The sequence below is a fragment of the Chamaea fasciata genome, unplaced genomic scaffold (genome assembly GCF_029207755.1).
Source record: "Chamaea fasciata isolate MVZ Bird 193981 ecotype frontalis unplaced genomic scaffold, bChaFas1.0.hap1 SCAF_3, whole genome shotgun sequence".
In the NCBI taxonomy this organism is placed as follows: Eukaryota; Metazoa; Chordata; class Aves; order Passeriformes; family Sylviidae; genus Chamaea; species Chamaea fasciata.
In genome coordinates, this window is record NW_027094088.1 from 89,472,362 (window position 1) to 89,499,171 (window position 26,810).

General features: G+C 37.9%; 1 protein-coding gene across 9 annotated transcripts in view; it reads left to right on the plus strand.

Moving 5' to 3' along the window:
• The window catches only part of DST (dystonin), a 289,675-nt gene extending 264,331 nt beyond the window's left edge, over positions 1 to 25,344 (plus strand). For 4 of the 9 annotated variants that reach the window (XM_066179751.1, XM_066179752.1, XM_066179758.1 and 1 more), the window contains 18 exons: positions 516 to 685; positions 1,656 to 1,815; positions 3,239 to 3,433; positions 4,606 to 4,734; positions 8,213 to 8,356; positions 9,186 to 9,374; positions 10,002 to 10,131; positions 10,932 to 11,095; positions 11,416 to 11,578; positions 13,073 to 13,227; positions 13,388 to 13,462; positions 14,311 to 14,328; positions 17,289 to 17,406; positions 18,806 to 18,874; positions 19,635 to 19,834; positions 20,280 to 20,390; positions 23,056 to 23,179; positions 24,110 to 25,344. In XM_066179751.1, coding sequence (XP_066035848.1) covers positions 516 to 685; positions 1,656 to 1,815; positions 3,239 to 3,433; positions 4,606 to 4,734; positions 8,213 to 8,356; positions 9,186 to 9,374; positions 10,002 to 10,131; positions 10,932 to 11,095; positions 11,416 to 11,578; positions 13,073 to 13,227; positions 13,388 to 13,462; positions 14,311 to 14,328; positions 17,289 to 17,406; positions 18,806 to 18,874; positions 19,635 to 19,834; positions 20,280 to 20,390; positions 23,056 to 23,179; positions 24,110 to 24,375 — 2,580 coding nt within the window. In that variant the 3' untranslated portion in view covers positions 24,376 to 25,344. The remainder of the gene's footprint in view (positions 1 to 515; positions 686 to 1,655; positions 1,816 to 3,238; positions 3,434 to 4,605; positions 4,735 to 8,212; positions 8,357 to 9,185; positions 9,375 to 10,001; positions 10,132 to 10,931; positions 11,096 to 11,415; positions 11,579 to 13,072; positions 13,228 to 13,387; positions 13,463 to 14,310; positions 14,329 to 17,288; positions 17,407 to 18,805; positions 18,875 to 19,634; positions 19,835 to 20,279; positions 20,391 to 23,055; positions 23,180 to 24,109) is intronic. The other 5 variants (XM_066179759.1, XM_066179753.1, XM_066179754.1 and 2 more) reach the window with 3 other exon arrangements.
• The last annotated feature ends 1,466 nt before the right edge of the window (positions 25,345 to 26,810 follow it).

A 26,810-nucleotide genomic window follows, 5' to 3' on the forward strand; every position in this document is an offset into this window, starting at 1 on the left:
AGGTTGAGTTATTAGGATGTTACCTGACTGCTGCGTCTGCTTGGAGGTTGCCCAGCTTGTCTATATTGAGCTAAACCAGAATAACCTTTGTAGCTCCTGGGGAGCTCTACAAGTGGCTTGAAATCTTAGTTTGTAAGAATGTAGTGCAAAGAATGCTCAGTTAATAGTTCCCAAAGTAGCAGTTCTTTCACATCCTTCTGACTACTATGCTGAAATTTGGGAATGTTATGGTAGGACAGGAATCATTGCCCTCACTGAAGGAGGGATTTTCTCAAAGTTGTTCCAGTAAGCATAAAGCTACATTTCCAGAGAAGGACAAAAGGCAGGGGGGTGTGATAGTGTCAAGCCCCTAGTGCACTGTGGCATTAGCATAGAAATTTTGCAATAAGTTTAAATTATTCCTGCAGCAACATTTACAATTTATGTTGCAAATAGTATGTCAAAAACTAGTTAAAAAATGGCCTGTAAGCAGTTAATGATATACTAATATTTTCTCCTTTTTTCCATATATATAGGAATTCCAGAAATCTCTTGGTGCCAAACATTCTGTGTATGATACCACAAATAGGACTGGACGTTCCTTGAAAGAGAAAACCACCTTGGCTGATGACAATTTGAAACTTGATGACATGCTGAGTGAACTAAGAGATAAATGGGATACAATTTGTGGAAAGTCAGTGGAAAGGTAAATGAAACTCAACTAATTCCTCATCAAATAAGAAAAGAGCTTCTGTTTTTGAAATTTGTTGTGTAAAAGCAGAACCAGAGTGGCTAGTTTGTTTGATAATTAAGAATGTCAAAGCAGCAAAACACTGCAAATGCATGCTTTCCTAATGCTATGGTAGAAGAGCAGGGGAGGAAGTAGAAGGAAGAGCCCTTTCGAAAGGGGAACTTGATGTTTTCTGGAGGTACTGATCAATAGCAGCTGAACATGAGCCAGTGTATGCCCAGGTGGCCAAGAAGGCCAGTGGCATCCTGGCCTGTATGAGCAATAGTGTGGCCAGCAGGACCAGGGCAGGGATTGTCCCCCTGTACTTGGCACTGGTGAGGCCACAGCTCAAATCCTGTGTGCAGTTCTGGGCCCCTCAGTGCGAGAAAGACATTGAGGGGCTGGAGTGAGCTCAGGGAAGGGCAACAGAGATGGTGAAGGGTCTAGAGCACAAGTCTGGTGAGGAGTGGCTTAGGGAGCTGGGTTTGTTTAGCCTGGAAAAAAGGAGACTCAGGGGAGACCTTATTACTCTCTACGAGTGCCTCTGAAAGGAGCCTGTGGCCAGGTGAGATTGGTCTCTTCTCCCAGGCAACAAATGACAGCATGAGGGGAAACTGCCTCAAATTGCACCAAGTGAGGTTTAGATTGGATTTTTGGAAAATTTTCTTCTCTGAAAGGGTTGTGAAGCATTGAAACAGACTGCCCAAGGAAGTTGAGTCACCATCCCTGGAAGTGTTCAAAAGGAATGTGGATGTAGCACTTGGGGATGTGATGTAGTGGTGAACGTAGTGGTGGTGGGATTGTGGTTGGACTCAATGATCTTACCAGTCTTTTCCAACCTTAACTCTTCCCTCATTCTATTATTTTATGCTGAAAATATTTTCCTGAAGTATATAAATGATTATTTTGTGTGTGTGTGGTTGTTTGGCTTTTTTTCCTCTCTCAGACAAAATAAACTGGAGGAAGCCCTGCTGTTTTCGGGCCAGTTTACTGATGCTCTGCAAGCTCTCATTGACTGGTTATACAAAATTGAACCTCAACTAGCAGAAGACCAACCAGTACATGGAGACATCGATTTAGTAATGAACCTGATTGACAACCACAAGGTAGTTCCAAAAAATGCTGGTTTTTAGTTACTGGACTGCTCATAAGTGCATCGTTTTAATAATATCTTTATTTTTCATTGATCTGTAATTTTTAAAAATACGAAATAGTTTTGTAACACAAACATAGTCAACAATAGAAAATGCTGTAAAACATACATGAAAGTGGACAACTCTTAGTGACTCATTAATACCAGTTAGCACTGAGATATTTTATTTTATTTTGCTACCTTGTATATTTATTAATATCATGTCATAAATCACAAATACACATTTGCAAATGTGTGTCTCGGGGCAAGAGATGACAAAAATTATTTTACTGGAAAACCCTGGGGCAGACAGCTCCTTTTTAGTCCATGTGCTAACTAAATGCCCAGTGCACTTGTCATGACTACAGCGACTTTTCAGACCTGTGAAAGCTGTGGGGCTGCTGTATATTTCTTGAAAACACTAATTACAGTGCTAAAGGAATGCACAGATTTCAACTAGACCATGGCCCAGGGAGCTTGTGTTGGAAACCTGTGGTATTTTATTACTGAAGTGGTTTTGGATGTGGGAACAAGAAGGAGATGTTTGACTCTGCCCCTGAATCCCAGTTTTGCAGCTCAGAATGTCAGAAGAAATGGCTGCTGAAGTTACTTTACACTTATTGTAAAGGTGACACATAGGCAGAGCTCTGCAGCCTGGGAGGATGAGGAGGTGAAGGTCCCTCTGTTCATCCTCCTGTGACTTTCAGTGTCTCATCTTCATTCAAAAAAAGTGTTTGGAAGCGTGGGCTGTCTATAAAACTTAACCTGCACTATGCTTCAGTTGCTTCTGAAATACCACTGTTCATCACAAGTAAGTCGCATTCAGTGGCATGGCACACTGTAATAATCTTCTTTTAAGAGCTTCTTTTAAGCAACTGGAGCTTGTTCAATCTGCTAATGTGAACATGCTCCCACATAAATATACAAATAAGCAACAAGATCATTCAGTTAGACTCCCTAGATAGGAATTTATTTCTGTTTGGATGATATTAAACCCTGTCCTTGATTGTTAGCTTTTTATCTGATCTTTTTCTGCCACAGTAATCTTAGGCATTAATCCATGTCAGATCAATTGCATTGATATAGAATGGAAAGCCAGCAGTGCTAAGGAGACTAGATTTCCCATGCATTGCACCAGAATGGATTCTTGGGATCTGACATTCTCCTACCTGACATTCTCCTACCGAGTTCCAGTTTTATTGTGTTAGAAGTATTAATATCTTCCTATGGAATCTAATAAATAGGACTTAGGTGTTTTGCATCACTTAAATGGAGTTACTCTTGACAGGAATAAATCTGTATTTTCATTTCCTTTTGTAGCCAGTAGTTTTTTCTTGCTTTTAGCATAAGTATGCCTTAAGGAGCTAAACATTTCAAATATATTTGATGGTGTCTAGGTTTTCCAGAAGGAGCTGGGAAAAAGAACAAGCAGTGTCCAGGCTCTGAAGCGCTCTGCAAGGGAGCTGATAGAAGGCAGTCGTGATGACTCTTCCTGGGTCAAAGTCCAAATGCAGGAGCTGAGCACTCGCTGGGAGACAGTCTGTGCCCTGTCAGTATCCAAGCAAACACGACTGGAACAGGCCCTCCGGCAGGTAGAGGAATAATGATGTTGCTACGTGTATTGTATGAGAAGCAGTGAAAAATATCTTGCAGTTTAGTTGCCAAGAATTTAATTTCATTCTCACTTGATGTTGTTCACTCTCATTTCATTTGAGAATACTTGTTTACTTGTGAACTCCATGCTTACCTTCTCTATCCTTTTACCACAGCACATAAATAGTGCCTCTTACCATTTATTATTCCTGTTATTATTAGTCTCTGCCACAAATGCAAAACAAATACTTCGAAGACCTTACCATCTAAGGAAATCACTGAAGTTACAGTCAAATATGAGGGATGATAAAGAACTATGCCCCATCCACAAGAGGCAGGAGATTGCAATCATATTTATGCTTTCTGTGCCTTATTGGAAAGAAGTAAATTTGTGTATTGAAAAATTCTTCACATTGGCACAATTACAATGCACTGTGAGGTACTTCAGAGAAAACCTACAGTTGTGCTGAGTGCAGTCACGACCTAGAACAGTCTATGTATGTCAGCATTATCTGGTACCAATCCAAATAAATAGGTGTATCTGTGTTGTTTCCAAACCTGAAATAATATGGATGTACAGCTCTCTGAAGATATACTAGCTTGGACTGATGCTAGGATGGAGCTCCTGCAGTAGCAATGTGTCCACTATGTACAATATTCCTGCTCTGCTTTGCACTGCAGAAGCAATCCTGAATTTACCTCAAGCACTGATTGTGTCTGAATATGGCTTTATGCAAAGGCAAATCTTTCTTGTTTTCTCTGGACACAAAAGAGTCACTCTCCAACAGGCTGTCAATTCGTTTTGCTTAACTGGTGCTTTAGGCTATGCACACAATAGTTCTTGTCTCTCCAGCTGGTCCCTGAAAGCACCTCCTGTGTAATTTGTCAGTGTAAAGGCATGACATTCTCAACTAAGCTGCAAATACACTATAAATCAGATGGCTAAAAGCATGGACAGGCTTTTAGGCTTCCTATAATTTTTTGGGAAGCATGAGCTGTTTTTTCAGTTATGAAAATGTAGTGCTGTGTATCATTGACTTTTTAATGGAAAGATAATGTGCTGGTACTGCTGGATGATTAATGATTCCAAATGTGGCCTCAATCTTGTGTAAGCTGCAGTGTGTCTGTCAGGTCACCTCATGAGTGACCTTGACTTCTTGTATCTTAACAGGCAGAAGAATTCCACTCAGTTGTCCATGTCCTTTTGGAGTGGCTGGCAGAGGCAGAGCAGGCCCTTCGTTTCCACGGCATCCTTCCAGATGATGAAGAGGCCTTGCGAACGCTGATAGAGCAGCACAGGGTAAGCAAGAAAATGAAGAGGATCCTATTCATTCTTAATTGCTCTGATGGGTGGTAAAATAGAGGAAAGGAGGCAGAGTCTATCCCAGATAGTTCTATCCAGCATCAAGTGTTAGGGCAATTCTTTCTGTAGAGAAGCTAGAAATTTAATGTAATTAAGAGTTTGATTTCCAGACTGGTGTTGAACTGTTGTTTGAGTCATCTTGGCTTATTAAAGAAAAAATCGGCCTTTAGGAAGTTGCTGGAAACATTTAGAGACATATGCAAGCCCATCTATGGAGTATACCATGCCTGTAATTACCACACAGACTGCTGCAGTAGCAAAAGTGTATCTGTCTCCTTTAGCACCATGAAGGGCACAGACTTCTCTTGCAAGGTCATTTGTAAATGTCAGCAGAATGATGATATCACCCATGAACCTTTTGTCATGGTGAAACAGCGTGCTGTCTTACTTCACATGCATTGGCTACTGTCATATTGCAGTGGCATAGGTACTGCAGGTGGTAGATTACAGGCCATCAAACTAACTTTGCAGCAATGAAATGGGAAATCGGGTAAGTAAGGATCATAGGGGTGAAATTTTCACTCTCCAAACAAGAGGCTACAAACATGCACAGCTCAGCCTAAACAAAACAGTGTAACAAAGGTATAGTGGCTGCAGTGTTATAGAATAGATTGTAAGTCGTATGTTCACCATTGCTCTGAAGAAAGTTAAAGCAAAATTTTTGAAATGGAGATTGGAAAAGCATCCTGTTTAAATTGAGTTTGCTAATATTATTATGCAGAGGAGTACATGCAAGACAGGACTATTAAATGGTTCTTAACTGAGGGATTTTAAATGTACTTAAAATGCAGTATTTTGAAAAAGTTTTCAATTTTAATTCAGGGCCCTGGAAACTGAGTGCTAGTCTTAAGCTGACAAATGTATGTATGCATCATGTGTGTATACATCAGCGTGTGCTAATGTAGCAACCTCACAGTGTACTGACTAATGATGGCAGCAGCAACCTAATGTCTCTGTTCAGTGAAATGTCTTTAGGTGCCTTTCCTCCAGATGTGATTCACTAGTTCCCTTTTATTTGATTTTTTAATCTTCTGACTACAGAGAAGAGAACTGAGTGAAATCTTTGGTCCACTGAAATAATTAGGGAGTAGAATTTTAAGTGTCTTCCTCTGCACTGTAGATGGATTAGCAAAATATTCCTGTACTAAGTTCAAAATTTGTGCTGCCAAAGCTGAAGCATACTTGCTGAAGCAGTAAAACTCCAAGCAGAGTTTGTCTCTGAGAAACCCTGTCCAGCTGGGAAGGATGATAGCTAGCACAACAATCTTGGTGTTAGATGTGGCCATACTGTACTTAAATTTTTTTAGTAGGCTTTGGAAGGTGTTCTCCCACATTTTCCTCTTAAAGAGCAAACAACAGAAATAGAGAAATTGTCAAGCTAAGAAAGATTATGGCATTACAGTTTTACTGCTCACACAGTCTTTCTCAAACAGGTCATCTCTCCTTTTAAGCTTATAACATTAGCTTTCAAGACGACAAAAAGAAAATAAGGAAAGCAGTAATATATATTACTTTAAAATACCATGTATGCGTTATAATGATGCATATTATAACAAAGATATATGACTGAAATTATTACATAAATATGAAATGTGTCATCCCTTTGTCACTGTGATTTTTGTAAAATAGTTTTATATTGCATTTGTGTTCAACTACATGTAGAAATGTTTTCTTCCAGACAATATTTTTACCCAAATGGTCCATCTTTATGCCCATTTCTGATTTTTCTCTTCTTGAATACTGCGCATAATTTAGTGAATTCTGCTATCTCAGCCAGAGAGATATCTGTCACTTGTCCACCTCTCTAGGGAGTGAGGTCTGTAGCATCCCATTTCCTCTTTTGTAAATGTGTCTGTGTCACTGGTTTGCCACAGAGTTCAGTACAATTAGGGAGAGTTTCATACACTGTGAGTTGTGTGTCATAGATTTAATTCTTAAAATACTCTGAGTACAGCTGAGCAGGGGAACACAGTGGGGCGGTTTTTTGCCCATTTTCCACCTGTCTCTGGCTTGTTTTGGTAATCTCTCATTATAATCCAATTCAACTTTTCCAAAACTGTATTGAACTGAAATATTGTAAGGATGTATGCGTTTTTGTGCAAGAAGGTTTGCTATTAAGATTTGGGTCATAAAGTCCGGCAATAATTAAAGCTTAAGTCAAAATCAATTAGCAACAAATGCATTTAAATATAGAGCATATATACAGGCTTCTAGAACAAGGTAGAAGAGATTATGTCTTTTACATTTTATTTCATAATAACTTCATACGTACTGTGTAAAGGCACAGGATTATGTCATTATGAGTTGTTGAAGAACATGTTTTTACAATGTTTTGGTGATTTTGAATTGTCTAGGTTGATCTCTAATTTCATCTAATTGGCTTGGTTGATCTCTAATTTCATCTTTAATCCAAAATAAATGGATTTATGGCCAGAGAGAAGAAGAATTAAGCTTTCAGAGACATGATTCTGTTTTGTAGCCTAATTAAAGATTTTAAAGTGTAAAAAAATTTCCACTGAGCACTGAGAGATCTTAGCAGTTCCAGTTAAGGATGCTCACAAAGACACACAGACTTGCATAACATTTAGGCAGAAAAGTGAAACCATTGTAGTAGTAATGTTAAACCAAAAAACAAAAGGGAAAGGGGAAAAGAAAAAGAAAGAAATGCAAACTATAGAAAGGATGGGACAAGTCCTCCCTTCAGTTGCTTTTTCTTATTCTTGTTTCTCCCCCACATCCATTTCTGTTCCTGCTGTCATAGGAATACCAATAACTATGAGCGTGGATGCCTAAAGCTGTAAACATCCTTTTGCTTTTACAAGATTTTTCCCACATACTGTGTCTCTCCCCCTCAGCTGCTGAGTGGTCACATTTGTGTTAGTTTAGTATAGCTGCTCCTGAACTCTGACATCTTGTCTGAGCATGCAATTATAGTTGGACATTTCCAGCCTCTGGTAGGAGCTTGATAGTTTATTATGAAGAATTACTGTAACTGACAAATCAAGTCATTGAAATGTTGCCAATAGTGAGTCTAACCATCATATAGCTGGTTTACAGCACTTCTAAATGCTGTGATTTTCCTTTTTTTTTTTTTTTTTTTTTTTTTTTTTTGGGAGGGGGGGTTTGTTTGTTTGTTTGTTTGTTTTTTATTAAGGGCATGCATCTTTCAAGGATTTAGAACGTGGTGGGCTTTTAAGGAGCAGCAAGCTGGGATAAGGTTTTAGAGCTTTGTTTTGTACTTTATGTGGAAAAGGCTTTTTCAAGAGTTTAAGCTTTTCTCATACAAGTGAAACTTGCCTCTTGCAAGTTGAATCTGCTTGAGCAGTCAAGAGGCTCATGACCTTCCAGATTATGCACTCAGATTTCTCTTGCAAATTTTGTCAGCATCTAATTAAAATTATTACCTCTGTTTTAGGAATTTATGAAGAAACTGGAAGAGAAAAAGGCAGAACTGAATAAAGCAACAGGTATGGGAGAAGCTATTCTGGCTATCTGCCACCCAGACTCCATCACCACCATTAAGCACTGGATAACAATCATCAGAGCCAGGTTTGAAGAGGTCAGTATATGTTGAACCATCTTCATTGCAGCAGTCCATCTTCAATTAGAACATAGCTGACAACTAACATGGTAGTTACACTGTGAGGAAACGATCCAGCTGTTGAGAACTAAACATTTAAAATACCCGTGGTGATGGATGGGAATACCGTGCTTCCCTAGGCTTTCTTTCAAAACTTACAGGGCTTTAAGAGCTAAAGCAGATGGTCAAGCTTCTTTGTTTGTATGTATTAAAGGAAATACTGTCTGACACTTCCCAAGTGAGAAAAACCAATAGTTTCTAGGGGGGAATCGAAAAGTTACAAAGCAAAGAAAATACAGGGCAAATGTGAAGGATTTTCTGATTACATTAGAGGGGATTTCAGTCCAACATAATCTAGCAGATATCTAAATGATTTAAGGGGCTACAGGTAGGTTGTACCCTCAGCTGTTAGCGTGTTATTTTGTTTTATATTAAGCTTAAAGAAAAACCAAATACTGTTGATAGAAAAGTATGGCTTCAGGAGTGCCCAGGAGGAAAACTGACACCAAATCCTGTGTGATTCACTAACTCACACATACAGTTAAAATTCTTAATATGTTGCCTGAATGTGCTAGTTACTGTGTTTAGCAGCACCTAATCCTGAATATCTGTGGAAGAAATGTGTTGGACTAGGAATTCTAGTCACCTAGCTACTGGTAGTGATCAGCCACTGCATTTCACATGTTTGATGTTCAAACATCAGTAGGCCTAAGAAGTAGCTCTGGGTTTACAGTTAGCAGAGCAACTTTAAATACATTGTGAAGAGTTTCAGATGTGCACGTACTCATGTATTGGTTCCTTTGTCAAGGTCTTAGCATGGGCTAAACAACATCAACAGAGACTGGCAGGAGCTCTGGCTGGACTTATTGCTAACCAGGAGCTGCTGGAAGCCTTGCTGTCCTGGTTGCAGTGGGCAGAGACCACACTAACTGAAAAAGACAAAGAGGTTATCCCCCAGGAGATTGAGGAAGTTAAAGCTCTTATAGCCGAACATCAGGTAAGGATTATTAAATGACATGTCACTCACATGGGGCTCACATCTCAGCTCGGCTACATGATCTAGTGCCAATCTCCTTTGCTTTTTTTCCTTATAATAATTGAATACAAGCAAGGATAATATTAGGAATAAAAGAAAACCCACATGAAATGTATGATAGTGCTGCCACCTTAGATCTAGTGGTGCAGTGTGGCTTTATTGATTAAATATCAAAAATAGGTTTATGAAGTGCCAGAGGGAGCTGCTGGTGTAGTGCATGCTCACAGATTTACCCCAGCTTACACACCAGAACTGTCTCGCTTCTGTGAACTGCCATGTGAACAGCAGGATCTTGGAGGCAAAATTCTGTCCTATGTCACCTCACCATATGCAGTTAAAAGAGTTTGACAGATTGGTTTATAGATTTAGCCTTCTTTTAACAGACTGGCCATAGTGATCTTAAAAGCTTACAGTGCTGATTTTTCTTATCTACAAAACATTTATCTGTGTCTGTATTCTGAGGCTGGCATTGTAAGTGTCTTGCTGTGCACTTCTTTTTAACTTTGGTGTTTTGCTATCATGTATGTTTTTCATTCCTCTGGTTATTTTTGTGTATTGTTAATTAAGATCTGCTCTATCTGATTGCAGACATTCATGGAAGAAATGACCAGAAAACAGCCTGATGTGGATAAAGTCACAAAGACCTATAAAAGGAAAGCACTTGAACCCTCTCCAGTACAATCTCATATTCCTGTCCTTGATAAGGGGAGAGCAGGAAGTAAGTAACAGCGTATTTTGGGGTGTGTCACACATATCATTGCTCTATGTATAAAGTTTACAGGTTGCTAATAATCTAATAGGTTTGATTAACTTCTGGTGAAAGAGGGTAAAATTCTCTTGGCTGACTTTTCTAATTATCTCTAACTTTTTATAAATTGTGAGGAAATTTCTCAGAGCAGACATGTATTTTTACATTTTGTCCTAATTTTTATGAATAGGTATTTTTAAAGTGTGCAGCCTTTCCTGTGCCCTTAAACTTCCCAGAGCAAGTACATGCTGAGCCTTTGCAAACTTTCATTATCTGAAAGTGCAGACAACTTCACAGACAGATATAGAGACAAAATTGTGCTCTTACTGTCTATAAAATTTTATTAATCCAGTTAGAAGTGTGTTCAGTGAAGTTGAGTGGAAAGTGAATCATCAAGTGAGGAAATGGCTTTTTGTATTTTTAGATATACCCATTGTACTTTATACTTACCCATACATGGAACCTGCTTCTAAAATGAGGTTGTTTACTTTGTAACTCAGAGAGATTTACAAAGATTTTATTTAAACTGTGCAACTTGACTAGTGTAGCCCTCACTAGCCACTTCTGGCTAGATAAAAGAGGCTGTAACCACCACCGGGTAGTTCCCCAGCAATGATGAAAAGAAATCCCACTACATGGAATCATCTTGGGGTATGACCTCCTTATTTGGGACAGGAAGGAATAATTTTAGGAAGGTCAAGTGCATTTCATGTGGATGTTTGTTTTGTTGGAACTGGGTGAGCTCTATGTGTTTTATCATGTTTTAACAGGAAAGCGTTCCCCAACACCAGGAATTTATCCGTCAGCAGCCCAGGCACAAATTGAGACCAAGAATCCACGGGTAAACCTTTTAGTCAGCAAATGGCAGCAAGTTTGGCTTCTGGCCTTGGAAAGAAGGAGAAAACTTAATGATGCTTTGGACAGACTTGAAGAGGTCAGAAAAGCACTGTACCGAATATAGAAACTTTTTCCATAATTTTCTTTACCCTGGATTTACAATACTGTAAACAACCTCCATATTTGTTGTATTATATTGTATGACACAGCTAACTGAAAACACTGTGATCCATGTGCTTTAATGTGCTTTAAAAGCTGTCATCGTCATTTTAAATGAGGAGAGCTGAGATATTTAAAATGCTTGCGTAGGTCCTCAAAGAATCAATTATTCAACAAAACGCAGATGGTATCTATCTCACTGATGTTTTAGATTGATGGATTTCAGCTGAAAAAAAGTTCTTTCTGTTTTTTATTAAGCTGAGAGAATTTGCCAACTTTGATTTTGATATTTGGAGGAAAAAATACATGCGATGGATGAACCATAAGAAGTCTCGCGTGATGGACTTCTTCAGGAGGATTGACAAAGATCAGGACGGAAAGATTACAAGGCAGGAATTTATTGATGGAATTCTTTCTTCAAGTAAGTTTTAAAATTAACATAATGTTGAACTTAGAGAAAACATCTCATGAACTCTTATTGTCTAGATTGTGGGACCTATGCATTTTATTGTGTGGGAAGGTCACAGAGTTCCTTTTTGAATTTAGTAATTATTATTACTTTATAATTATTTTACTTGAAAATATTTCTAGATTCTAGAAAGTCTTTCTAGTTATTTTACATTGTGAATCAGGTTACAAATGCCACATTTGTGTTATTGTCTAATTAGTAGTTTGCTGGTTTACTGAACTCAGATTGTCATTCCTATAGTACACTAGCTACTTCAACAATTACTTTTTGATTGATTACTCATAATAGTAAAAAGTACCTTATGTAACCTAGAGATGTTTTTCAAAATCGGTTCATAGGATCATACAATTTTTGTTAAAGAACTTACATGGAATAGTTTCAGTTATAGAAGGAAACTGTGCAATTTTTGAAACCAGTGTTTCCATGAGCCATGACATATTCATATACCTATAATAATAAGGCTTAAAATGCCAAGCAATCAAACTAGAAAGAAATTTTCTTAGCTTTCCTGGTGGATCGGTATTCCTTAGGTATGGTGGTAATATAAGTCTTCCACATGTGATCATATTTCCTTTTAGCAACAGACTCATAACAGATAAGGACCTAATACTTAAAATAATCCTTTATCTTCAGATCATGGAGACTTTTGCTTTGAACACTAATGATTTGGAATTGGGTTGCTTCTAATATTTCATTTTAGTGTTACTCAGTAAGAAAATACTGTACTCTCTATTTTCCCCCCCAGCTTTAGGAAATGCAGTTAAAGATCACTATATGTGAATATTGCTGTTTTGCTTGAATTAATAAAAATTCATGAAAAAAGTCTATTACCAGCAAGAGATTAAATAGTTTACTCTTTTAACTCAGTTGTTATCAATTTATTATGACCACCAAACACTCCTGATATAATTCAAGTTTGTCACCTTGAAATTTTCATTGACCATTTCACTGAGAATCTCTTTGTGGGTTAATACTGTACTGCTGTGAGCTTGATCTAAAGAAGGACTTCATGACACACCATGTATGGATTTGCATTGAGAAGGCTTTGCATTCCAGATTTAATCAGCGCTGAAATTCTTGCTTGACCTTTCCTCACTAACTATTTATCTGGTTAATTTCTGATATTTTATGCACTTTGAACGTCAAAGTATTAACGCACACCTCCCCCCACCACCCCAAACCCCCCAATATATTTTACAGTTTAATCTGTGCCCTTGCTTTTGTCTCTGTCTTCAAGACACACTATGGTACTCATTTGAATACAATATCTGGGTAACACTGGAGATTCAGATTAGATTTTATTTAGAAATATTCCTTCACTTGTTTGAATGTCCTTTTTTTTTTTGATAAGCGCTATCTGACACCCAATGCCTAATCACCTTCTAATATTTGTGATAAAGCCTCTCATTGTAATAGGATTGAAAATCGAAAAAATTTATGTTGCAGAGTTCCCTACAAGCCGACTTGAAATGAGTGCTGTTGCAGACATTTTTGATAGAGATGGTGATGGATATATTGACTATTATGAATTTGTAGCAGCTCTTCATCCAAATAAGGATGCATACAAGCCTCTCACAGATGCTGACAAAATTGAAGATGAGGTACGTTCTCTGCTTTCCTAGGTTACATTCTGTTCTACAGGAGTCATATTCTATAATAATTCGCTTTAGTTTCACTGCTATTTAATTTGAAGCTTTCTAGGTACACAAATCTTTAGAAATGTGATACTCAAAGTAATTATCCTGTTGTGTTTTTTTGCAGGTTACAAGGCAGGTAGCGAAATGTAAATGTGCAAAACGGTTTCAAGTGGAACAGATTGGGGATAACAAGTACAGGGTAAGTCTTCTAAGGAGCTCAGTTCTTTCAGCTTTCCTCATATGAAAAGGTGTACACAAGGAATGAGGTTATATGAATTCACAAGAATCTTGTATGACAATTACATATTTTTTTTAGATTGTCTAAATTTTTTTTTTTCTTGTTAGTACATATAGACTAAAAATATGGAAAATTGCTGATGCTTGTATTAATTTTCACTTGAACTACTGAAGCTGTTCTCAGCCTTAGGAATTTTTAAGAGCTAACGGCACACATCTGTACCCATGCATATGTACATACAATATATCCTAAAAAGCTGGTCTTTCTGCCTGGATACCTTAAGTGTTTAAACTGTAGCTGATTTCCTATTAGTTTCATAAAAATAGTGACTGATATTTTCTTGTGGTATTGTGTTGTACTTCAAAAATCTTTTACCAAAGTGTATTCAATCATTTTTACACTCTCGTCATTTTATTGGAACACACATACTTCTGAAGTATAAGCAAAGCATTAGATACCTTAAGAATTATTTTAGATCAGAGAAAAATAAATATCACACAGTACAGAAAGATCTGCTACCCCTGGATTCAATAACCAGAACAATTTGAGGTAAAATATGCAATATTTGGCTAAGAGAGATTATTAAGTATTTGTAGATTTTGAAAAACCACAGAAACAGCAATGGGAAGGAAATAAAGGCCTTGAATATTTTCCAATATTCAGTCTTTGGATGGCTAGTTACCCGCTCATCTCTCAAGTAGATACTTTATTTAGAATGTCTAATGTGTTAGTTTGCATGTGTTCTAGGTCATGTAGAGAATTTCCTGTAAACTAATCGTGTCTTTCTTCCATTTTTCATTTCTTATCAGTTCTTCCTGGGAAATCAGGTATAAACCAGTGGAATGTGTTATGAAGTTTCTTTTTTTTTTTTTTTTTTTTTTTTTTTTTTTTTTCCCTAACACATAGTGATTTAAGCTTGCAATGGTCAGTCTTCTTGCCATCCTTTAATTTTCAGCTAATTCATTGCTGGTCAGCTGTGGTATTTCTTTAAATGCTATGGAGCATTTCTTGTCTCAGGATCCCTCCTCTACAATCCCTCACCTGCTTTCTTTGGTCATTTTCCTCATTAAGGAGATTACTTTTAAAGGAACCAGATAATGGTCAGCAGCAATTCTCACAGCAAAAAATCTTGAGCATTTAAACTGCAATTGTAGAGATTGCGATTATCTAATCAGTTTTATACTTGAATCCTTAAAAATTTTGTAATGCCTTTCTTAGGCTATTTGATTAAAGGCTAATCATGGCAAATAGATCCCAGTGTCTTATCGCTTATTTATCGCAAATTGCACAAAAAATACTTTCATCTTTGCAAAAAAAAGGTACAGTCTCTATGCAGTCAAGCACACTGATTAAGAACCTAGCTCATAGTTATTATTTTATGTACTAACACAGTGAATCTTTAAATACGTATTTTGGAAATAGGCAAAATAAAATTGTAGTTCCCATTTAGACTAACCCCTCTCCCACAGTGTTTTCAAGACCCTATGGCAAGTCTATAATGTACTGGAGCTGTGTTTAGGAATACTTTGTGTCAGCTGGGTCACTGCTGAGTGTTCCCTCTGGAGGAAACGCAACCCAGCACTTACTCCTGTGCTACACACTGATACACTGCTTCCTGAAGTGCTAAGTCATATCTGCCTCTTAAGAATGGAAACACCTTATGCAACCAGGTATCAGATACTGTTAGTCTTATGCCTTTAAAGAGGCAATAACAGATGTAATCCATTCTGGACACGCTAGCATCAACAGCAATAGCCATTTTAAATCTCAAGAGGTTGAAAATGTGGGTGCACTCTTGTTTACTAGCAGAGCCTGTTGAAGTATAGAAGCAAGCATAGAGCAGTGGATATCTTGCCACATGCCTCAAGCAATATATCTAAGCAATAATTTAAAATATTTTCCACATATAGAACAAGTCTTGTTTTGAAAGAACTGTTTGAAATTATGTTAATCCTCTTATCTGTCATCTGTTTTCTCAGATCTGGGAAACACAGAGCATTTCTTGAGAAACTCTTACTGATGCAGAATGGCACCTACAGGCTATTGTCAAGAACAGGCCTTTTTGTAGCTTAAACTCCTTTATGTTTTTACCTCTGGTTATTTGAAGTAATGTTAAATGCTGTTTAAAGAAAGTTGATATGCAGGCTATTATAGGAAGGAAATCAACTGAGTTACCATAAGAAGAAATGCAGTGATAGATACTGTTGTAATACTGTGTTACTTTCCAGCTCCACTTTCTGAATTAAGCTCAGCTAGGTGGGCAGTTTCCAAAGTACACTGTATTTGACCCTTGGTGTAGTTGCCTGATGGGGTCTAACTGACTAATTAGGCTGTGATGGAAAAAAAAAAACAATAAAGAAAAGAAGAAAGATACTATCTTCAGAATCACTAGAAAAAAAAATTGGTAGGAACAAGCCAATGAAAATAAACAGCATAATTTTGGATGCCTTCTTAAAAAAACCCCTTTGATCTACAGATATAAAATGATTCTTTGTTTTGCACATATTGAATGCATAACTAAAAAACTCCTACAAATATATAATGCTCATGTAAATGTTCTTACTTATAACAAATATAATTTATTATTGAATTAAGAAGCAAGCTTTGCTTTTGTTTGGTTCCTAAAAGTAATATTCCTTTAAATATTCCCTCTTCTTGGCTTGAGTAGTACCAAACAACTAAAGTCATCTAACAGTAGGGAGCACGTTTGTTGTGTGGTTTGTTCAGTCCCCTCACTGGAGCAAGTAGGTACAGTTGAATTATGGCCAGCCTTCTCCAAGGCTCAGAGATTGTCCCAAAGAGGGGCATTCAAATCCAACTGATTTTAGTGAGTGCTCTGCATGTTTGTGTGAGGGTGCACTGCACTTGGCCTGGTGATCTGGTATCAAAATTTTTTAGTAGTGCTGACTTAAAAGTACTAAATTCTTCTGGTTAGTTTTCTTGAGATTGTGAGGTCAACATTTTGGTCATGCTTTCTTTGATCTGAATTTGAGTGAAGGTACTGCGTACAGGTTTTGTTACACAGGTTTCAAGAGCAAAATATGCATTAGGCCTGGCCGTCAGCCCAAAAGAAGAATGGACTCATACAGGAACTTAGTATGAAACACACTGTTGTGCATCTCTGAATTGTGAAGAACCTTGATGTGTAGACAGAGGAATGACAAACATAATGAGAGTTATTAATCATTCATTGCTTTTTTAATGTTCCCTCCCCCACATGCACATTGGTATGGGTAAGCAGTGTCAGCACCATAGTGCTATACTTGAAAATACTCCCATAGATGAATCAGTTGATAGAACTATGCAACATTCATAACACATTGAATTTCCAGATTATATACTGATTGTTTGAAGTGATGCTGCCTTCCTTTCAGCTGGCAACATTAAAAGTCAAGACTGTTGTAGAAGAGTTTTTGCTTTAAGATTTTACCAGTGAAATAATGCAAATAGGTCTTCATTAATTTGCACCAAAGCAGACTGTAACCAATTAAATAATGTACACTGATTTTGCTTCTTTTATGACCTCAGACATATGAGAATCAAGCATGAAATTAAACCTGAGTTTCTTTCTTACCATCCTGCCATCTTTTGATTGATGCAGTGCCAGCTGATTTGAAATCTTAACAGCTTTAATAATCTGCATAAACAAATTGATTTCTTTTTAGCATTTACTAATAATTAAATATCAAAATAAACTTTTTTAAATGTCTGATTTTTTTAACCTGTCAGTGTTGAACTGCGTCTGAACGCTTGAGAACCTCAGACTGTCATTTGATTTTTATTGCAGTTTGGTGATTCTCAACAACTGCGCCTTGTTCGTATCCTGAGAAGTACGGTCATGGTCCGTGTTGGAGGTGGCTGGATGGCGCTTGATGAGTTCTTAGTGAAAAATGATCCTTGCCGTGGTATGTAACAGAGCTGTGAAAGACTTGCAGCATATTACTTGGATGCAGTCACCATTCATTGTCTCAAGATGGAGATGGACTTGTATAAAATTCCAGTTATTGTAAACATCATCTCACTAAATGTCACATTTTTGTGAACTTTAAATCACATGGTTGAGATCCTCTTCAGTTGCACTGATGTATGTCTGGAAAACTGTGGTGTCTTTTGCACAGTTCCTTCAGTTTTATAGTGGTGTAAATACTGAACTTGGCCCAGATAGATGTAATGGCATGTAAGTGGCTTGTATGACTTGGCAGAAATAGCACACAGAAATGTCCAGTAAAACCTTCTCAGCAACACAGTAAGTCAAAATAAGGCAGTTGAATTGATGTGTAACACCACCACCACAAAAACCTCTGGCCAGTGACTGTTCCCAGTCTTTCAGTCTCTACCTTTGTAACCTTGTCTTTTCCTTGGCATCTTCCCCAGAAGCACTTTGTAGTGTCCTGAGCCTTACACAAAGCAAGTGGAGAATGTTCTGGTCCAGAGGATGTTGTACTCTATCACTGAGCCCTCCAGGGCATTGCATCACATGAGCAGTTTTCTCAGTGCACTATAGACAACACTGAGTACTGTAATAACAAATTCCAATAAATTAATTGGATATTTATTAGGTATTGGATCTTTCAGTGTCAACCTAGGAATGAATTGTAACAGTCTACCTGTCAGTAGGCCTGAGAAAAATGTTCGGGGTACAACAGAACTGATCAAGTTAACCCTTCAATGAAGCCAGATCTTCTGAGGCACATTCTATTTTCTACTACTCTGCTCTTTTGAGGAATAGAAGTAGAAAGGAATAAAAGAAGGACCCGTTTTCTTGGGTATATGTAAGCAGATGTCAACACAGGGGGTCTAAAGAATAACTGTAAGAATACTGTATAAAATCAACATCACTGGATGCTGTGCATTGGTATCTAATCCTTGTCTGGTTGAAGTCAGTGATGCAGGTTCAAACTTTTCCTAAACCATTTCACCTAGCAAATTCGCATTTCCACCAAGTGCTCCTCGTATATTCAGATGAATCACATTGCAAAGAACTGTTGTCATAATCAGCTTTAAAAGTACTGCACCTAGTCATATAAAATCACTTTAGCTTGTATTACTTCTTTGTGTCAGCAGATAAATACTGCTGCTACACAAGTATACTTGGGACTGTAGCCAAGTCAGTCTAAATGCCATTCCTTTTTGCCTACAGACCTTTGAGAACTCACCTCAGAGCACTTAGGGACAGCTTTTGCTCAAGTCCTGTCTTTTGGCCTGGTGCTCCAAGTCTCTTGCATATGCAGCTGCTGTACTTGATTTCTTCTCCTGCTAACGATTTTCTTTAATGTGACCCATGTCCTGTGTCATTTTTTCTAGTTCATCATCACGGGAGTAAAATGTTACGTTCGGAATCAAACTCTTCAATTACCACTCAGCCTACTATAGGTTGGCAAACCCCTCTCTTTGTCTCCTTCTCCTCTTCTTCTCTCTCTTCATTTCCTTCCCGCTTTTAATATATATATATACTTTTAACTAGATGCTTCACCCATCATATTTAGCTTAACATGTTCCTACATGGGCTGGTGCTTTGCAAGCTAATTTTTTGACACGCTTGAAGAGTGTTTCAAAAACAATAGTCATTCACACTGACACAGTTAAATGCTAACATGTCTTGCGTTTCTTCATGCAGAACATTCTCTCATATGTATGTCTGTATATGTGTGTGAGTGCTCAGCCACCATTTACCTCATCATACTTTGGGTTTCATGTTCATCATTGCATGTTGCCAAACTACATAACTTCATAGTTTTAAATAAATATATTTGCTGCTTTCCTGTAATTTGTATTTAGCTATTTCTTCTAGAACATCCAAGCAAGTATAACTTATTATGAATAGCTGTAGAGTTAGCAAAACTGCCCATCAGGTTGTGTCTATGTTTTAATAGTTGATCAATTAACAATGATTTAGCACGTTGAGCATTCCATTATCACGCTGACTTCCTTTGACAGTGGTTCATTCCTGCTGGCATAAAGTATTAGAATAAGTGAGTCCTGCACATAACTCTTCTGTGTCCAAAATAAATGCATTACACAGTAATGCATTTTATTTATTGTTAAAATGTGTTGGAGTTGGCATGGCAAAAATGGCAATAAGCAGCCTTGTGACAGCTTTCATATCTGATTCAATGAACACCTCTCTTTGCAGCTAAAGGAAGGACGAACGTGGAGCTGCGTGAAAAATTCATTTTGGCAGATGGTGCCAGTCAGAGCATGGCAGCTTTCCGACCAAGGGGCCGCAGATCACGACCCTCTTCAAGAGGTGCTTCTCCCAACAGATCTACTTCTCTGTCAAGTCAAGCTGGCCAGGCAGGTGCCCCACAAGCTGTTACTACAAGTACACCGAAGGTAAGGAGAAACGTACAAAACTGCACTGGTTAACAAATGGGATATAGACTGAATTTTTGGGTTTTTCCTCTCTCCATTAATATTGGTGCTTTCTCTAGCTTATGGAGAAAAAGTATCTCCATTTTATTTCATAGTCTGGGGTGGATCTGAGAAGTGTTTTCAATGTGTTTTCTCTACCGTTTGTTTGCAACATGGCAGTAGAAGAATTTCTACATTTAAGGTGCCGCATGAACTAACCGGCAGTTTGGGAACTGCTCTGAAAGATCAACAAACCTCTCCATTTCACTTGAAAAATAAACTGTCATCTCTTCATTTTAGAACATTTGTCATTAACTCTTTCTGCTTAAATTTTATTTCTACTGAGATTTTGAAAGCCCAGGTATCCTCCATGACGTTGTTTTCCTCTACTGTCCTTCATATTTTGATTTACCATTGTTTCATACAGACACCACATCATTTAACACGCAACTATGGTAAACCATGGTTGATAAACAGCAAAACATCAACTCCTTCTAAGCCACCAGACTCCTCAGACTATCAAGGGTCATCTGCAGAGGTACAGTAAGGACAGAAATTCTAGTCTAATGACTTCATTCACTAAAACTGTCACTTCACTAACAGCCACTAGAGTTTCAGTGCTTCTGAGCTGCATCCTGTGTATATTCGTGCATTGTCTTTATTTTAGACCTTTGTCAAATTATTTCTTACTTTTCCCCCCCACCAAGTTTGTTTGGTTTTTTTATCTTCTATTTTTCATGGGTTTTTTTTAGTTTTAGGAAAATACAGCCTCAATGAGCTAATGTTTAAAGCTCAAATGGTTAATAAATCATAAAAGTGTGGAATGAAATGGTTGAGTAAATGTGGAAAAATACTTTTTTAAAAAAATAAAACATTCAATATACTTTGCAGGTTTCTTTCCTAAAATTGTTTACTTTGAATTCATGAAATACTACAACGTTTCTGAACTGCAGGCACGGGATTAATACATCATGATGTCTGGTGCAAAACATTAAATAAATGCCCAATCACTGTGAAGAAGATGGCACAAAAGTCTGGCTCTGATACATAAATCTTTACAACAACTAAAGTTTTGTTTAGGGGGTAGTGACCAATCATTGCTCTAATAGGATAGCTATTTGATGACTTAACAGGAAACTAGCATGGCTTACATGGAAATTGCTGGTATAGCAATTAGGATTGTACCAACAATTAGGCTGTATGAGCAAAATTTGAAGGGGCTTGGAGCCAAAGTGTTTACTCTAATGTCATTACAGTCAGTGAAAAGATTGCAGCTGGATCAGGCTGCACACTGATGTGTCATTTGTGGGAGTTACTCTTGCCCTGGGTTGGATGGAGGACTTGGAGAGAGCAGAAGCTTGTGCTACCACCCCCTCTGTTGTATCTGCTTTTCACAAATCTGCACTTTGATGCCTACTGGTGTTCATGTGACACCTTCTGGTGTGAAGTTTCCATAACCTCAGCATGGCTTTGCTCAAAGATGCACAACAACTTCTTCCTCCCTCCTTCTGTGCATGTTGTTGTGCACAATGCAGGTGTGTCTGTGGGCACAGCACTGCAAGCACACCAGGCTGTGGCTTAGAGTGATTCACAGCACAGAGTTTAGTCAGTTGTCAATTTCTAATACATTCCTGTATTTTCTTTCATCTCTTAGCTGGTAACTGCAATGAAAGATTAATTGATGGTACATTAAAGGGTTTATACACATGGAAAGGTGTTGTTTTCATTGAATCACAATGACAGGAAAGCAGCTGGCCTGATTTCGTATGGGGGCACTGTATTTCTTATCTGCTCTTACAACTGCCAGTAGTTTCAGTGAGTTTCTTTTATGTAAACCAGTGTGGTTTAAGATTATGAAGGGAATGGTTAGGGTGGGGTAGGTTCAGTGAATTTCTAAGGCATTCTGCAGCATTTACCGCCTAAGAGAGCAGTTATTCATTTTATATGTAAACTGCATTTGGGCTTAGGGCAAAACTGAAGAACAGGCTAGTTTTTATTTTCTTGCACTGGTGATTCTATCCCAGCGCCTTGCCCAGAGTGCAGCAGCTTCAGTGAGGTAACAGAGTTCCCTTTCTCCTTACCCTCCCAAGCAGTGTCTGTGTAGCAGAGATTCTCAGGGTGTGGCCAGCTATATGTCAAGCACTGTACTTGGCTTTAACGAGAGTTTAATATTGTGCCCTGGCCTGTCAGAGCCAGCAGATTGCTCTGGAGCATCTCAGCACTCTTTTGTTCAGAAGTGCCAGAAGTGGTATGAACTGGCAGCTGCCAGGCCTCTGCTCTGCTCTTAGCTCAAGGCAGCTGCCAACACACTTCTCTGGATCTTGCTTTTCAGTGCCTAATTCTACTTACAGTTGTATGGGGATCAAAGGCACAGAATGCAGGATCCTGGGATCCAGGCCACTCCACAGACTGCATTCATCACTGCACTGTTTGTTCTTATTTTGGATATTTATGAAGTATTTTTGTGTTAATTAAATTACTGTGTATATTGTAGTGTTCCTCTTATTTGCATAAACTTTTTATTTAGTGAGTGATATTCATTTTGAGATCTGATGATTAAATTTTTGTGGCTGTGAAAGAAATTTTCTTATTTGGGGCAGATTGTAAATCAAGGCTAATTTCAGAAATAAGAAAGCAGGCAGGGTAAGACTGTGTAGTAAGACACTGTAAGGCAGCATATTGACAACTGGAACTTTTAAAATTAGTCCTATGCCCTTTTCTCTGTTTTTTCTTGTTTTGGCTTGTTTCTTGTTTTTTTTTTTTCCTCCTAACAAAAGCCTTTTTTCAATTTCAAAAATATTTTCATCACCTATAACTACAACCAGAATGGTGGAAAGTCAAGTTATGCAGACAAAAAATCTCAATATGTACCATCAACTAATCTTACCTGCATGACTAATTATAAGAAGGTAGCTTTTTTCTTTCTTCATATGCATTGAAATACACACAAAGATGTTAAAATGTTAAGCAGTCTGTTAAAATTTGTTGTTGTTGTTTTACATTTGGACTACTTCAAATGCAAACTGCTAAAGGAACATTCTAAACTTCACATTTTGAATAATGCCCATAGTGGCTCAAACCAGTGTTTCAGATTCACAGTGAACGTTATTATGACGATCATATTCTAAGCTCTGTAGCCCTAATATCAGTCCTTGTCTTCAGTTAAAAAAAGCTTTTTTTTTGTTGTGTTTTGGTTTACACAGGGAACGCCAATTCAAGGAAGCAAACTCAGACTGCCTGGGTATCTATCAGGGAAGGGTTTCCACTCAGGAGAAGACAGTGGCATCCTGTCAACAGCAGCTACCAGAGTCAGAGCTCAGTTTGCAGGTGAGTGTCTTGACTTCAGGGGTTGATCTGCCACTTGCTTTGTTTTCCACCTGAATACTTAAGGTCATATTAGGGTTCAAGGGAGATGTCAGAAGAATGGGAAGGAATAAAAAAGCCCATTGCTGAGGGTGCACATATTATTATTATTTATGGAATATTCCACAGAGATTTTTAAAGCATTATACAAAAATAGAAAGTAGTGAAGCTGTGCTTTTCAACACAGTGTTCTTCATACATACAGGGAACCAGATCATTTGTGGAGATCAAAAATACTTAATAAGTAATTGGAAAATTATGAAAAACCACATTAATTGTTTTCTGTTTAAGATTCCTTTTTGTGGTTTTTTCTTCATGGCTGGGCAGGATTTACTTAGCAGGCTTGCTGGGAGCTCATCTTCTCAGCCCTTTGTTGGGCAGGATGTATACTTTGCCCTTATTTAGTTGCAGCTTTCATCTGTATGGATTTTAATATTTTTTTTTTTAAAGAAGGGTACACATTTAAATATTGTGATGTTCATTTGCATCTCCAGGATTCCTATACTTAGAAATCACGAATGCATGAAGAGACCAGATACTGATTCCGCCCCCTTCCCCCCCCCCCCCCCCCAATAATATCTGAGAAAAGGGCAGGGGAAATAAAGGCTCTGACTGTTGAGTGAAGGTACAATGCATGTCTAGGAAGTCAAGAAATCTGCCAGGATAATGCATTTTTATGAGTTGTGCTAGTGATGAATTAACTATGTCTCAGCATTTGATCTTCCTTTTTCTTTTCTTTAGTGTGAGACATAGCATCATTTAGCTTGCCTGGCAGAGGTCTAAAGTTTTGTTTGTGCAACGAGGAGTTTTTGGGGTTGCCAAAGACCTAGGACAGAGCTGCACAGGTTTTCCATCCTTACCCTTGATCCTGATGGTTATCTCCTCTCTTTCTAGAAACCAGAAGAACTCCAAGCAGACCTGGCAGCCGAGCAGGGAGCAAGGCTGGCAGCAGGTCAAGCAGCCGCCGAGGCAGTGACGCGTCTGACTTTGACATTTCAGAAATCCAGTCTGTGTGCTCAGATATGTCAGAGACTGTTCCTGCCACAAGCAGGCCGACACCCCGAGCAGGTTCTCGGCCAGGAGCTGCCAAGCCTTCTAAAATTCCAACTCCTCAGAGAAGGCCACTACCCAGCAAATCGGACAAGTCCTTGAAGAGATAATATGATTGGCTCCATAAAGGTCTTTTCCTTTTGCATTAAATATTTAAGTTCATGAGATGTAAAATATTATGTAGAAATTACTGTGAAATATCGCGAGAGGTGGATTTTTAATTCTGCAGATGGCCTTATTTGTGTATTTGTCTTCTTACTTTATGTGTATAATTTTTGTCAGATTCTTTTTTGTTTTGCCATATCCTGTGAGAGGGGGAAGAGTTCTAATGTAAACTAACAGTTGTACACAGTAACATGTAGAAAGTACACTAAAAATAATTGCCGAATGTACAGTGTACTGAATGTACAGTAAGTCTCTGCAACCTCAATAAAAAAAGGCCTATCACTATGTCATTAGTTAACAGTAAAGGATACCTCATGATTTTTCTTTAAAAAAGAAAAAGAGAATACTGAAAGCCAAAAGACACAATTACACATTTTGAGCTAACTAAAACACTAAATGATGTATGTCAAAACTACTAAGGAATACAAACACACATTCACAATACCCTTATTTATACAGCATCTCTCAGAGAACTCACAGAGTTAATTAAGCACTTGCCAATAATATGATACTCCAATACTTTGCAGCATTTCTGTGCCATTGCTTTCAATGAGGCCAGACACATACTGGATATCTGAACTATTATTCTGTAAGAATATCAATATAAAGTGCATTCATGTAAATGTGAGGTTTTCTTTCGCTTGAGTGGATGGTAGCACTGTATCATTGAACTCATTTTGTATCAAAGCAATTTTGCTTGCAGAAAGCTCAGAAATAAACATGTCCCTTAACTTTATTTCTATCGTATTTCTTATTTCACAGGAAGGTAATTTTCTGTGTTATGTTTTAGAGCATATGCCATTTCAGATGACCAGTAATTACCATAGGAAAACAGGCTTTTAATGTTATTTCCCATTATCAGGTATCTGATTTTGGTTAGCTACTGTATTTGTTTAATAAAACACTAAATTGCACATATCAGAGCATATGAAATTATATGTAATTATTGTGTGTCAACAATTATTTTCTCCATATTAAACTGTGTCATTTATATACCATTTATGAAAGGCAGAGAGAGTAATTCACTTGCTCATTCTAGCCATTCATGGATTTGTTGAAAGGATAGCTAATAGTTCAGTTTCACTGGAAAAAAGGTGCAGCCTCAAATGGGAGTGCTGTGGCATGGCTGGATAGATGCTGTGGTAAGTAGTGACAGGATCCTTAGAACTTTTAAATGCCCTTTGATAATACCAGAAAGATTTGAGTGGGATTTGGCCGGATAAACAAAATAATACTCAAAAGATAATTGAATCAATCAAAATCCCCTTGTATCAGGATTTCCTTCTACACAGAGTTGTACAAAGGTTTGTAGAAAGCCTTAATTAACCAGTCCTACCTGGCTTGGGAATCAGCACAAGTGTTTACTGATTACTGAAGGATCAGTCTCTGCTGCACTATTTTATCTTTCCATTTTTTACCTCTCCTGTTGCTTCTATTCATCCAGTGGTTGCTTTCCTAGAACATTAAAATAGATCAGAATGACTTTAGTGCACTTTTTTAAACCCCCAACACCCTTGGATAGTTTTCAGAATTTACAGATGATAGCTGAAATATCTCTACTTTCAAGCAGGAGAAGGGAAAAGGATAGAATTTTTAGGCACTAGCATGGATAATTTGACTGAAAGAGGTGGTGGTGCCTAGTGGGTGCATTTTTTTCACCGCAAGACTGATGTTCAAGGATGTAGGGAGGACAAATCTAACTCCTTTGCAAGGGTACATACATAGTTCAGCACCTTGTATTCCAAGAGCAACCTACCTACACCAGAGGTAGTGTTGGCACCTACTTAAAGCACCTTTTGTATTGTAATCTTAGCTCAAATATATTTTAATACTTCATTAATTATGCAACTTTATGGAATTTTTGTATGATGACATTGTAACTTTACAGAAATATTAGAGGGGTGACCAGCCTCTGACAAATCCAATGCCAGCTAACACCCAAGGACAAAGCAGATTACTGTGACTTGCTAGTGATTGCAAAGTGGGGGAGGATGGGCCTGGTAAAGTGGGAAAGTTCATTTATTGGCTGGAGAGAATCATCCACTGTCAGAAACCAAATTAACAGTAAATTAAATAGGACTAGGAATTCAGTTAAAAGTCTAAACCTGCTTCCATGTGTTATACTTCTTCCAAAAAATTAACTGCTTTAGGTTGATACCAAGAGTCTTTTCAAAATTCTGTCGCCTGTGATACAAAGTTCATACTGACAAAAGTCTGAAAATAGAGAATGGATGCTCCATACTCCTGTGACCCAAGGACGGATCTGCAGAATTTCATGGAAAAGGCATAATGTGAACATACGGATAAGCAATAGGTAGCTCCATTTTAGTGAAGTATTTTAGTAAAGAAAGTAGTGGTATTCAATTTCCATCTTTCTGTA